This window comes from Schistocerca nitens, chromosome 2 (assembly GCF_023898315.1).
Source record: "Schistocerca nitens isolate TAMUIC-IGC-003100 chromosome 2, iqSchNite1.1, whole genome shotgun sequence".
NCBI lineage: Eukaryota > Metazoa > Arthropoda > Insecta > Orthoptera > Acrididae > Schistocerca > Schistocerca nitens.
This window is the reverse complement of record NC_064615.1, coordinates 701,958,199-701,973,364: the sequence shown is the minus strand read 5'-3', so window position 1 is coordinate 701,973,364 and position 15,166 is coordinate 701,958,199. Positions and strand designations below refer to the sequence as shown.

The 15,166-nt window shown below is 43.3% G+C and overlaps 1 protein-coding gene across 1 annotated transcript in view; it reads left to right on the top strand.

Annotated features, from left to right (window-relative positions):
* Nucleotides 1-15,166, top strand: part of LOC126236860 (SH2 domain-containing protein 4B-like) — a 612,474-nt gene that overhangs the window by 558,872 nt on the left and 38,436 nt on the right. The window contains exon 2 of the mRNA XM_049946482.1: nt 8,626-8,794. Coding sequence (XP_049802439.1) covers nt 8,626-8,794 — 169 coding nt within the window. The remainder of the gene's footprint in view (nt 1-8,625; nt 8,795-15,166) is intronic.

Sequence of the window (15,166 nt, the reverse complement as noted above, 5' to 3'; positions counted from 1 at the left end):
TTTCATATCAGCGCACACTCCGCTGCAGAGTGAAAATCTCATTCTGGAGACATCCTCCAGGCTGTGGCTAAGCCATGTCTCCGCAATATCCTTTCTTTCAGGAGTGCTAGTTCTGCAAGGTTCGCAGGAGAGCTTCTGTAAAGTTTGGAAGGTAGGAGACGAGATACTGGCAGAAGTAAAGCTGTGAGGCCGGGCGTGAGTCGTGCTTCGGTAGCTCAGATGGTAGAGCACTTTCCCGCGAAAGGCAAAGGTTCCGAGTTCGAATCTCGGTCGGGCACACAGTTTTAATCTGCCAGGAAGTTTCATATCAGCGCACACTCCGCTGCAGAGTGAAAATCTCATTCTGGAAAAAAAAAAAAAACTTCGGTTTTCAGGGAAATAATACGGCTTAACCTCACAAGACATCATTCTTCGACTAAAGTTTTCTCCTACTTCCTGTCAACAGTATAATCCACCACAAGGCTACCCCACTCGAAATTCGACTTGTTAGTTAGTACAAGGACATCACGTCCCCACTGGTTCCGAAAGATATGCTTACAAAAAATGGTTCAAATGGCTCTGAGCACTATGGGACTTAACTGCTGAGGTTATCAGTCCCCTAGAACTTAGAACTACTTAAACCTAACTAACCTAAGGACATCACACACATCCATGCCCGAGGCAGGATTCGAACCTGCGAGCGTAGCGGTCGCTCGGTTCCAGACTGAAGCGCCTAGAACCGCTCGGCCACCCCGGCCGGCGATATGCTTATAGGGCGTTGCGTTATCAAAGGATTCATCTCAGTATTAAATAATTCCATGTACCTTCACCAAAGCGGGCAGCACTACTTCCAAATAAGAGCCCAGTGTCTTAAGCAATGCACAATCTCTATGTCTATGGGTTTTGCGTTAACCAACCACACATTATTTGTTTTGTGTGATGTGGATCTGACAAATGGCTCTATTAGCGTCCCATTCTAAACATTTCGCAGCTCTGTGTGTGTTTTAGTTGAATGCTGCGCGAAGACACCAATAGCTATTGGGTTGGTGCAGGAGTTCGTTGCGTTTTTCCTTAAGTATACAGATACACCTAATAGAGAATTTGGTCATTAATAAAATATTTTCGTTCACTATTTGCAACAGTCTGCCAACGCTGGGGTAACTTTTCGATTCCGCGACTGTAGAAATCACGTGGTTTTGACGCGAAGAACTCGTCGAGCCTTGTTCGGAGCGCATTTTCATCCGGAAAGGAAGTTTCTTGAAGGTTATTCGATACAGCAGGGAAAAGGTGAAAATTTGTATGCGTAAGGTCAGATGAATAAGGTGGTTTCAGAATGACTTCCCCACGCAACTCCTCTTTAGTGTTTGTCAGTCTAGCGGAATGCGGGCGGGTGTTATCGTGGAGTAGCGTCACTTCACGCAGTCTTCCTGGTCGTTGTTCTTAGAGGTCTTAGTTGTTGACAATGAATGTCAGCAGTGATGGGTAGACCTCGGGGAAGTAATTTGTACATCATGCTCTGTCCATGCCGTCGCTATTCCACCAGATTCATAATATTATCGTCCGCAGCTCGTGGTCGTGCGGTAGCATTCTCGCTTCCCGCGCCCGGGTTCCCGGGTTCGATTCCCGGCGGGGTCAGGGATTTTCTCTGCCTCGTGATGACTGGGTGTTGTGTGATGTCCTTAGGTTAGTTAGGTTTAAGTAGTTCTAAGTTCTAGGGGCTGATGACCATAGAAGTTAAGTCCCATAGTGCTCAGAGCCATTTCATAATATTATCTTTTGTAGATGCGCGCAAGTATTTGTACGGGGAGTTGCTGCTACGTTTGGGCCAGCCATTCCTTTCTTTTCCTTATGTTAGCATGAAGACACCATTTCTCGTCAACAGTAACGATAGAGGATAGGAATGGTCGGTGTTGTTCACGAGCCAGTTGATGACGAACAAGCTGAGATGCATATATGACCACTCGATGATTTTTGTGATTTTGGCTTAAAGCGTGGGGTACCCATTCGCCTGATTTGTGAAACTTCCTCCCTGCATACAAGTGTCACACGATAATCGAATGATCACAGTTCATTACATCTGCCAGTTCTCGAGTACGCTGACGTGTATCATTATGGGTTAATGGGGTTAAACAATATTCATCAAACCCCGAATGTCCTCCTGAACATGTAGAGTCACTAATTTCAACATGAACCTTCTAAACACGAGAAAACAATTTTGTTGCCGTGCTCTGTAAAATTTGGAAATTTGTGGTAAGGTCTTATGAGACGAAACTGCTAAGGTCATCAGTCCCTAAGCTTACACACTACTTAACTTAAAGTATCCTAAGGACAAACACACACACCCATGCCCAAGGGAGGACTCGAACCTCCGCCGGGACTATCCGCACAGTCCATGACTGCAGCGCCTCAGACCGCCGGCTGATCCCGCGCCTCCCATAGCAACCGGACTAGCAAAATGCAAAACCCTATGAACTTAAGCAGCAATCTGTCATTTTCATACCTAAATACTTGTGGTGCATAGTTGCTATAACAAAGAAACTGGCCCGAAAATGACGTTAACAGTACCTCCCCTGGAATATGGAGAACAGAGGTTTTTATTCATTATAGAATTTTCAAAGACTTCTAGAAATGACTTCCCGTTAGTCTATTTAACCTCTCGTTTAGCCTGTTGTAGCGTTACTTAATTTATTTCTTGTCGCAAAACACGTCTGCAAACTAACCAACTCATTTACGTAAAAAATGGCAATTTTGTAGTCTTCCCCCACCCTGGCGCCCTACATTTCTGCTGACTCCCATGATACCTCCTTTTGGTCGATTATTATGCTTTTTAGATGAGAGATTGGCTCTACACAGTGGCCGGTACTGCTGTGGCAGCTTGAAAGACGAATCGGACCCTGTCTTGCATGTGGCGCAGCTATTAAGATAGGCTCCGCCTTCTTCGGGAAAGAGCACCAGAGATAAGAGGAAAAATTCGTCGTCAAATGACTTCTGTCGCTGCATCGTGGCCCACATCTGAAGGCATGTCATTTTACGTGTCTATAAAGGGCATCACATTCATGATGGCCGCCCTTACAGTCCCTGGGCGCGTATTTTTCTACGACAGCTCATTGTAAGCGCAGAATATCAGATTCTGGAGGTGAGCAGTAACATGTGACGTGGTGTGTGTATGTATTATAAGCCTTTCTAGCTTACATCATACTTGTGGCTACATCTGTGGAAGTGAAAACAGAACTGTCGGCATCCGGCCTAGCGTACCGGCATGCCAACAGCATATTATGAGTATGAAACAGGCTGGCCGTCACGCACTCACACTGAACACTGTGGCTACAAGCAAATCAAGTGCTTAGGGGCAATTTGTTTGATGTGGCTAGTCAGTTCGTACCAAAATTAAGTCACTGATACTGACAGGATTTGCGATGACAAAATCTTTCGGAAAAGTCGCCGGTTCTCTGATTTCTCTTCAGGTTTCGTTTGATATACTTCGTGTAAAATAAACTTTAAAATGGTGTGTAGCTTTAGGGGTAACGGGCAATGAAAACCGGTACGCTGTGGCAGTTAAAACATTGTCATTACGCTTTTATACAAATATACAGCATAAGATGATGCATTACCATAGACTATGTCAAACGGTTAAATGTGTAACACGTGTGGGTTTCCTGCAGCAAGTGAAGAAAAAGTAAAGCGAAAGTGTCTTGCATTTCGAACGCCGAGTGAAACAGCATGCTTACACTTCAGGTAGAAGACCGTGCCTTGCGAATGAAAAATTTCTGAAAAAACGACGCTTTTGCGATAACCACCTTGGTGTGGGATTCTACATCTACACCCATACTCCGCAAGCCGCCTTACGGTGAGTGACAGCGGGTATTTTTTCCACTATCCTATCGATAAATTTCTGCATTACCTTTAACCTCTCTGATTTTCTCTTCGTGGCCTAGTGGGAGCAAATAATACGTTGCTCGACTCGTCTTGGAAAGTACTCTCTCGGAATTTGAACAGTAAGCCTCTCTCTAATGCCAACTCCTTTGATTAAGTGTTTGCCACTGGAGTCTGTTGAGCATCTCCGTAACGCTCTCGCGACGATCCCGTGACGGAACGCGTCGCTCGTCTTTGGATCTTCTTCTTTCTCTCTTTATCTCTTTCTCTCAACCCAACCTGGTAGGGACCCCAGAATCATGAACAACACCCAAGACTATGTCGAAAAATATTTTGTAAATTAATGTCCCAAGCAACAATGCTCCGACCGTTGCCGAGAAACAGAATAATTGCAAAACTGAGTGCAAAATAGCATCCCCTGTCTCACATTTCAATATTTACGATTCTGATCTAAAGTAATAGCAGAATACATGCCTGACTTCTTCTTCGAATATCTGTTTCGTGACCATTGGCTCTGAGCACTATGGGACTCAACTGCTGTGGTCATAAGTCCCCTAGAACTTAGAACTACTTAAACCTAACTAACCTAAGGACAGCACACAACACCCAGCCATCACGAGGCAGAGAAAATCCCTGACCCCGCCGGGAATCGAACCCGGGAACCCGGGCGTGGGAAGCGAGAACGCTACCGCACGACCACGAGATGCGGGCTTCGTGACCATTATCGTGGTCAGGCGGTATGTCGCGGGCCGTGCGCTGCAAATACCGCCACTAATAATCACTAGTTATATTGGTAGATAGCTTATGTGTGATTGTTATTGTTGTTGTTGTTTGATGTAGCTCTCCATGCTAGTCTATCCTGTGCAAGCTTCTTCATCTTTGCATGGTTACTGCAACCTACGTGAATATCAACCTACTTACTGTACTCAATCCTTTGTTTTCTCTGCAGTTTTTACACTCTTTTCTTCCATCTACTACCATATTAAATGTTTCTTAATTCCTCAAGATGTATCCTATCAAATCCAATCCCCTCTTTCAGTCAAATTGTCCCATAAATTTCTTGTCCTCCTGTTGGATTCAGCATCTCTTCATTAGTTACCCAAACGGCGATCCCAACCTTCAGCATTCTCCTGAAGCATCTCATTTCAAAAACGTGTATTCTATCCTTTATTAAATTTTTTTAAAAAATAAACAAAAATCTTTTACTGCCCAGACCGCAATTTACATTAGACACTTAAAATGCGATGACTGGTTTCTGTTGTGTATAATAACCATCTTCAGATCTGTAAATAAGAAGAAAAAGAAATTGTCCGAGAAAAATTCGTAGACTTCCACAACGGTTGTCATTTTGGATAAAATAACCGCCCTGAAGAGGGCCCCAGCAAGCCAGTCGACATGTCACCAATTTAGTTATTTTAATAGTTTACAATGACACAGCCCAATACCCAAAATTATGTTATCCCAAAAAAGTAATACACAGTTCAAAAATATTATAGCCGACGCAATATATCTATAGGGAGAGCCTACACCATTTGTAAAATCAACATACATAATAGCTAACTTTGCAGCGTTGTGTGGATAGTAATTTACTGCTTTCAAAGTAACCTACGGCCAACGACCTTGCCGCAGCGGTAACACCGGTTCCCCTAGATCCCCGAAAGCGCTGTCGGGCTGGGCTAGCACTTGGATGGGTGACCATCCGGTCTGCCGAGCGCTGTTGGCAAGCGGGGTGCTCTCAGCCCTTGAGAGCCAACTGAGGAGCTACTTGATTGAGAAGTAGCGGCTCCGGTCTCGGAAACTGACATAAGGCCGGGAGAGCGGTGTGCTGAGCACATGCCGCTCCGTAGCCGCATCCAGTGACGCCTGTGGGCTGAGGATGACACGGCGGCCGGTCCATACCGTTGGGCGTTCATGGCCTGTTCGAGCGGAGTTAATTTTTTTTTTAAGTAACCTATCATTCAAATCGTTAATGCAGGTGAATATGCATAGAACAGTACGAGTAGTGAATCTCATGCTAAAACATGAATTCATGTTGAAACGCAACCAGACTAAGACATTACTTATACGAAAAGCATCATCAGGTACGAACCAGGTCGTATCCCTGCAGAAATAAACATCTGGTCTGAACTGTTTATCGTCCATATCACAGTTCTGTAGTGATGCACTCCAGACAAACGCCTTCAGAAAGCACCCTTCCAAACACATGAAATTTACATTCTAAGCTTAGAAGTTCCTTTTTCTCGTTAATGCTCTCCTTGCTATTGCCGTTCTGAGTTTTATATCCTCTCTACTTCGGGCGTCATCAGAACATAATCTACCTATTGTTACCACTGCGTCATTTCCTATTAAGTGGAGTATGAAAACTGTGTGTGGCGATATAGACCGATGCACCGATGCTCTCTTGCACAAATCTGAAGCTTGGTATAGCCCCAGTTCGAGCAAACGATGACTTAATCACTTGCGTAAAGTCCACTTTGGATCTTCTTGGCGCCAAGTCCTCAGATATCATCTTGAGGTACTGGCTAGCTGCTGAGTGGAGCCATGTGGCTGTTTATATTCACGTATGACGGATGGCTGTCCATTTAGGAACTATCTGTTAGACGTAAGGAGAACGTACAACATAGTCCTTGTCGAGTGTGCCCCTCCTCTGATGTTTGGCTTTAACTATGTTGCGCCTTATTCGTAGGCTGACAGGCGCTCTTCGGCGTAGGTCTGGAGGGCACAGCAGCACTCTTGTTTCGCTTTTGTTGAAGTTCATTTTATAACTTTTTTGAAGACACAATCCATTCTATTGAACTGCTCTTCCTTTTCTGTGCCTATTATTATGGTTTTTTAAAACTATCCTAGTGACAAATAGTGAATAGTGTTTAAGTCTTTAGTTGATACCCAATTTATCTACATCTATTTTCATTTACATCTATATCTATACTCTGCGAACCACTGTGAAGTGCATGGCAGAGGGTGCGTCCCACTGTACCGGTCATTAGGGCTTGTTCCCGTTGCATTCGTAAGGAGCGAGGGAAAAATGATTGTTTAAATGCCTCTGTGCCTGCTGTAGTTAATCTAATCTTATCGTCACGATCCATGTGGAAGCGATATGTAGCGGATTGTAGTATGTTCCTAGAGTCATTATTTAAAGCCGGTTCTTGAAACTTTGTTAGGAGACCTTCTCGGGGTAGTTTACGTCTATCTTCAACAGTCAGCCAGTTAAATTCTTTCAGCATCTCAGTAACATTCTTAGGTGGGTCAAAAAAAAGAAAAAAACCTGTGTCATTCGTGCTGCCATTCCACGTTCAATATCCGCTGCCAGTCCTATAGTCCTATTTGCTATGCGTCTCACAAACTTGCACATTATTCTAGAATGGGTCGCACGAGAGATTTATAAACAATCTCCTTTGTAGACTGATTGCATTTCCCAAATATTCTACCAGTAAACCGAAGGCTGCTGCCTGCTTTATCCATGACTAAGTCTGTGTGTATGCTTCACTTCATGTCCCTACTAAGTGTTGCACACAAGTATTTGTATTAGTTTGCAGATTCCAAATGTGACTAGCTATTATTATATTCATAGGATACAATGTTTTTCTTTTGTTTTGTGAAGTACACAGTTTTATATTTTTGAATATTTAAAGCAAGCTCTCAATCATTGCGCCGCTTCCAAATCTTATTAAGGTCTCATTGAATATTTGTACATCTTCGTTCAGAGTGTATTTCGTTGTAGACAACTGCATCATCTGAAAAAAGTCTGACGTTGCTGTTAATATTGTCCACAAGATCACGAATATACAATATTAAAAGTTAGAGACCAAACGCGCTTCGTGAGGTGCACCAGAAGTTACTTCCACATCTAATTATAACTCTCCATTCAAGATAACATGCTGCGTCCTCCCTACCAAGAAATCCTCAATCTAGTCACATATTTCGTCTGATACCCCATAGGATCGTAATTTTGATAATCACCGTAGTCAGATATTTTTGGGAGATAATACTGCATCTATCTGACTGCCTTGATCCATGGATTTTAGGATGTCATGTGAGAAAAGTGGCAGTTGGGTTTCACATGATCTATGTTTTCGAAAACCGTGCTTGTTGACATGGAGGCGGTCGTTCTGTTCAAGATAGCTCATTATATTTGAGCTCAGAATACGTTCTAAGGTTCTACAACAAATGGACGTCAAGGATATTGGACGGCATTTTTGCGAATCACGTCTACTACCCTTCTTATGGACAAGTGTGACATGTGCTTTCTTCCATGCACCGGGTACAATTTTTTGTTCAAGGAATCAACTATAGATTATAATTAACAGACGGACTAACTCAGCTACCAATTTGGTATAGGCATTTCATCGGTCCCTGGGGTTTTTTCAGTTTTTACGATTTCACCTGTTTCTCAACGCTACTGGGTTTTCCTTTGTAAAGGACCATATGGAAACAGAATTAAACATTTCCTCTCAACAGAAGCTCCATTCTCGTTCATGAGTGACTGGACACCAACTTTGGTGCCAGTAACAGCCTTTACGTATGACCAGAATTTGTTCGGATTTTGTGAAAGATCATAATGGAAACTGTGAGTTGGATGTTAACGACAAACCGCCCGTGCTGCTGCGCGAAGCAACCTAGAAACAAACGCTGTGACTTCTACATGCCCCATCTGAGAATGAGCTGATCAAGCTCGGAAACTAGTTCTTGAAAACGAAAGAAATATTTCATAAATGACTGGAGGCAAGTGTCTGGTTCAGTTACTAGCGCCACCCTGTGGTCCGCGTGTTGCAGATGCTGCAGCAGATCCTGAAGGAGATGTGGGTGGACCCCGAGCTGCTGGCGGAGCTGGACGACAACCAGAAGCAGACGCTGTTCTGCCGCATGCGCGAGGAGCAGGTGCGCCGCTGGAAGCTGTGGGACAGCCAGGCGCCCGTGCCCGAGCGCCCGCCCAGGCCGGCAGGTGGGTACCGCTCTTACACGACGCACCCGACGTGTGCGAGTCGGGTGTGGACACAATTTGGCGCTATATCCCTCAGGAGGGCGTCCAGCAACTGTAACAATCAATGCCAAGGGTCACAGGTACACCAACTGGTTATTGACTTGCTCTGTTTGTGAAGCTCTTTCTCTTCAGCAAATCATCCATTTTTTTCTGAAATTGTAATCATTTGTTTGTCTGTATATATACCGGGTGATCAAAAAGTCAGCATAAATTTGAAAACTGAATAAATCACGGAATAATGTAGATAGAGAGGTACAAATTGACACTCATGCTTGGAATGACATGGGGTTTTATTAGAACCAAAAAAGTAGAAAAGTTCAAAAACTGTCCGACAGATGCCGCTTCATCTGATCAGAATAGCAATAATTAGCACAACAAAGTAAGACAAAGCAAAGATGATGTTCTTTACAGGAAATGCTCAAAATGTCCACCATCATTCCTCAACAATAGCTGTAGTCGAGGACTAATGTTGTGAACAGCACTGTAAAGCATGTCCGGAGTTATGGTGAGGCATTGGCGTCGGATGTTGTCTTTCAGCATCCCTAGAGATGTCGGTCGATCATGATACACTTGCGACTTCAGGTAACCCCAAAGCCAATAATCGCACGGACTGAGGTCTGGGGACGTGGGAGGCCAAGCATGACGAAAGTGGCGGCTGAGCACACGATCATCACCAAACGACGCGCGCAAGAGATCTTTCACGCGTCTAACAATACTTTTTTTGTTTTTGGTTCTAATAAAACCCCATGTCATTCCAAGCATGTGTGTCAATTTGTACCTCTATCTACATTATTCCGTGATTTATTAAGTTTTCAAATTTATACTGACTTTCTGATCACCCGGTACATCACACCTACCGATTTCCATACCACTCGGATAATTCCTTCCTGGTACGTCCTTTCTTTGTCTTTGAGTGTACGTTTAATTTTAGCATGACCTGCTTTCTTCCTCATTAATTTGTGTTGCTTTACGATCTCTGCATTTGCTACAATCTTCTGTTTCTCTTCTTCGGAGGGGGGGGGGGAGGGGTAGCTTTCCTCCCTTTCTCCATATTGGCTACACCCTCCGTATGAAGTGCGAGATGCGAAGTAAGCGCGTCGATGTCGTCGACATCTGACTGAGTCGCCACGCTTTAGTAACTAATAAAGTATCACTTACTTCTATAGAGGTGTAAAAGCTATTAACCACTATAAAAAAATAAGCTCAACTATCTTCATAATTGCAACAAATCCAAAAACACTGCTGACTTTTAGGCATAGAACATCATGAAAGAGGTGTGGAACAAACGTCAAATTTGGTATGAAGTGTGAAACGTCCCCTTAGAAAAATTATGAATGACTGTGCTGGTAAACTTCTACGTTATTTGATACAAAGACAGCTGAGTAAAACTGAACGTACTCAGACAGTTCTCTCTTTACTTATTCTGATCATCACTAAACGGACACACAATATTTTTTTAGCGCAACGCATCCTGACTTTCAATAATCCCTACAAAAGAATAGCCCTGACTAACAATAACCTATACCTTTCATGAATCACTTACTTCACAAAAATCTTCGTTACTCGAACTACTGCAATACAGCGAGCGCCAATTCTGCCAGCCAAATAAAAGATTCTGACTACTGAAGGCACTAACTACTGAGAGCCATAGTTGCAAATGAAAGATTTTGATAGAGAACAAACAACGTATTTACCTTAGTAGCGTTCAAAAGTGATTATATACAAATTTCCTTTTTCTGACGGACACACGCCCAGATCGTCCGTTGAAAACTCTGGCATCTCTCTCTCCATATCCAACACTGCTGGCGGCTCACCTCCAACTGCACAACGGTACACAACACTGCACAAGCGATTATTCCAACAATGAGTCCAATCAGCCACAGACTGCACACAGCACAGTCAGTGATTTTCATACAGACCACTACGCGGCATTACCAACATAAAAACCTAAACTGCCCATTTACAAGTGTACTGTTACTAGCGGCGTTCAGTAAGTAATGCATCACTTTTTTTCTCGGTCAGTTTCGGTTGAAAAAAAATCGGGATTTGTTGTGGGTCATAGTGGAATATTCGCGTTTCAGCCCCAGTAGTTTCATGAAGTTCCGATAGGTGGCAGTTAGCCTTCAAAATGGCGTCTGTAACGGAGATGCATTCCAAGCAGATAGCTGTCACTGAGTTTCTTGCGGCGAAAAACCAGAGCCCCACAGATATTCATGGGTGCTTGCGGAATGTCTACGGAGACATGGCAATGAACAAAATCACGGTGAGTCGTTGGGCAAGGCATGTGTCATCATCGCAACAGGGTCGCGCAAACCAGTCCGATTTCCCGCGTGCCGGCCGGCTGCACGCAGCTGTGACTCCTGCAGTGTTGGAACGTGCGGACACTCTCATTCAAGGTGATCAATGGATCTCACACACCTTGCTGGTCAACTCGACGACACACACGTCTGCGCATCCGAGAGGCGCTCACAAAACGTCGCTGGACTGTTCTTCCTCATTTACCTTACAGCCCGGATCTCGCACCTTCCGACTGCCACCTGTATGGCCCAACGAAAGATACACTCCACCGGAAGCAGCATGTGGATGATGGGGAGGTTATTGATGCAGCAAGACATTTGCTCTGACGTTGACCATTAGAATGGTCCCATGCGGGTATAATCGCCCTCTGTCAGGTGGCGTAGGGCCGTCGCATTGAACGGAGTCTATATTGAGAAATAGGATTTTGTAGCCAGAAGAGTGGGGAATAAAATAGTGTACTGTAATCCTTAATAAAACCAGCCTCCCTTCATAAAAAATGTATTGCAGTGTTTACTGAACGCCCCTCGTGCGTGCTTGGAGATGCAAATGATTAACATTTCAGCACACAGCATAGAGTAGGTAGGAGTAACGCCAACAACAGTCTGTTTATAAGGACAGATTATGCAGCGGGATATCTGATAGTGAAATAGCATTTGAATGTTGCTTGTTTGTGAAAAGATCTCGCTATCTCGTATAAAAAGGAAATCGTCTACCAACACGCAGATCATGGTGTATCAACACTGCTGTTTATCGTTGCGCCACCATGCCGTTCGCATTGGTCAGGATCCCACTACCGTCGTGCTATTATGGAATCGATAGGTTCACAAGAGCCGTACTGAATGCCATGCAGAACCTCAACGCTCTCGCAAGACGAACACTCGGGAGAACAGACCTAGTGTTTGCTCGGTCAAGTAGGATATACAAACAGCAGCGCAGAGTGATCGCGCGGTTAGAGGCGCCATGTCACGAATCGCACGGCCCCTCCCGCCGGAGGTTCGATTCCTCCCCCGCGCATGGGTGTGTGTGTTGTCCTTAGCGTAAGTTAGTTTAAGTAGCATGTAAGTCTAGGGACCGATGACCTCAGCAGTTTGGTCCCTTATGGGGATACGGAATCACCTATCCCCGCAATGTTAATATATGCCTACTATAGGGAACATTTTCTCACAAACTACTGGAGACAGAGAGGTAAAAATTTTACTGTATGTGCATTCATATGTTACAACAATACTGAAACAACAGTTTATTGTCAAAGTATTTTCTTACAGAGATATTGTACATTTATTTTTAAGTAAATTTTTTCCATCGCTTTTTACTAGACTATCACCCCTAAGTCTTTTGTAAATCAAGTAATTAAAAAATCGTTGTTTCAGTATGTAATAGGGACCTATGTCACTACGTCATAAAAATTTCAGACTTCTAGGTTGACCAGTACCTGAGATAATGTTCCTAGATGAAGTAAAAAGTAAACTTACGGGAAACGGAGAAAGAAGATTAAAACATTCCTGATCCGTAGCTAATACCCCCTTCACAGTCTTCATAATCATCTTCAAGTCTTCTTTTGGCACCCCTCTGCACCTGTCTTGCTTTTTTCACTAATGTCTTGATTATATTATCAGCATGCCTTAGTCTGTGCTGATCTAAAAAGAACATAGCACGTACCGTACGGGAACCAACACACATACCCAACTTTTGAAGGACCTGGCATTTAGTTATATTTCCAAGATTGAAGGTTGCCACAGCATCATACACACCAAAATGTAGTGTATTAATTCCGACAAACACTGTTTTTGGGAGACGATGCCATATCACACTATTCAAGCACTCGTTGGGGTTCTGCGTTTTTCCGTGAAGACATTTCATCAGAAGACTTCTGTCAGCCAGATTTCTGAAAATGGGCTTTATTTCTGCCATGATGGCTGATGGTAGACTGTGGTGGTGAATGTATTTCTCTCCTGTTGTTAGTCCCCTATTGTATTTACACCAGCTGTTTTCACCTTTGGGGCAAAAACCATGTTGTGGATGCTCATCCGTGGATGCGGTGTGGAAATATAAAGCCCATATAGCTCTCCTCATTTCTTCAAGATTGCCTGTATTTTGCCTGATTGCAAGGCCATAGCAGTTCTGAATGTGGTCTATTATGGAATCAGTCAATCTTCCTCTGCCATCCAAGGTTTTCCCATCATCTAGTTTTTTCCCTTTCATAACTGATTTTAACCTTCTCAACCTGGCACCCATTCTCTTCTGCACATGTCCTATACATTCAAGTTTGCTTATATTTACACTGTTCCCATATGGTTTGCTTTCCAAAACTTCTTTGAATGCTTTAGAGTCACCATCTCCCAGATATTTGACATAGCGAACATTATACCACTGTGAAGAGCGATGAAAAATTTTCTTCACCCCAGCAACCTCCATGCCACCACTACTACCATAATAATTAGCAATACAGTCATCACTGTGTTCATTTTTCAGCCTGCCTGTGCACCTACAGTATTTAGACATTATTGCAACATCAATAACCTTGCCAGTATCAACACTAGTTGCTGTTACAACACCATTGTTGGAGGTGTGGCCCCTTTTCTGCCACGTGCCATCAAACGCCACTGTGAGGTCACGACTGCCGTCATTTTCTTCCACTGCTTCTTCCACAGCAACCTGCATTGACTTCTGTGCTACATCTTCAACTGCAGATCCTAGTACATAATTGTAAGCTTCAAACTTTGAAGGTGCACTTGGAAGATTTAGAACACCACATAGCATATCACCAGCTGCTTTGCCCTTACCAATTGCTCGCAATCCATAAACTAACCTAATATTTACACTATAAAGTTCAGTTTTCTTGTATCCATTATTTACAGTTACTGAAACCGAACTTGGAAACTTACAGCTGTATTTACAAACACTGCATATTAAATTAAACTGGGCAGCCAGGCCAACATGAGATTCTACTTTCAGAGAAACGTTTCCATGACATTTTTTGCAGCACAAACTGTTTTCAAGAGCTTCACACAATATATTCGTATCAATGAGTTCAAAAACTTCATTCCCTCTACCAAGTAAATTATATTTCTCTTCCAAATCTCTTAGTTTTTTATGAGAAGCACTGTTTTCATTTGGTGTAAGTTCGTTCGGCAAATCAGTAATAAGTGGATTCACATTTTCCAACAGTGATGATGATGAACTGCTTTGCTTTGCTAATGAATCATTATTTCTTTTCTTTTGCCAGTTCACACGCTTTTTAAATACTTTTGCTTTAGCTCTAGGCATTTTCACTGCGAAAAATGAAGCACTAAATACGAAATAACTCAACGACAACTACTTTCTTATATCACACTGTTTACAAAACAGTCCCGCCACAAAGTCAAAGAGTAACTTGAGGAAACCAGAGAGAAACATTTTCGGGCAACTAGTGTATAAATAGTCGCTGGAAACCGGGATATTTGAATTCATGTCACTTTAAAGGTACTGCCAAAAAGTTCATGGTCAGCCACGAGAGACGTGTATAACTAAAGCGCAATACCCGATCTCACAAATATATAAAAATAAAATAGTTATAATTGTAGTAGAGCTATGTATGGTACGTCATTTTAAAGAGGAAACATGGCAGAATATAATACGCCAATAAAAAAAATTCGATTTTTTAACCCAAAATCCGATTCCGTATCCCCTTAAGACGTCACACACATTTGAACATTTGATACACAAACACATCATTCAGCATGACTCAGGAAATGGGTTTATTTGCAGCAAGACAAGTATCTATAAAGACAGTGCGACGACGCCTAGAGCATAATGGACTGTCAGCACGACGACCATAATTGCAGCTTCCTTTGAAGAGGTAGCGGAGAGAGGCATGCAGACAGTGTGCGTCCAACAACACTGCACACAAAACTGGCACTACGCTGTCTTTGCGGAAGAATCCCAATTCAGCATCACGTAGCAGATCGACGTCTGTAGAAGCTTCGTCACAGTCATACGTGTGCAGCACCTGGAATAATGCTAGGGGTTGCGACTGTGCCCCTAACATGGTTGGCT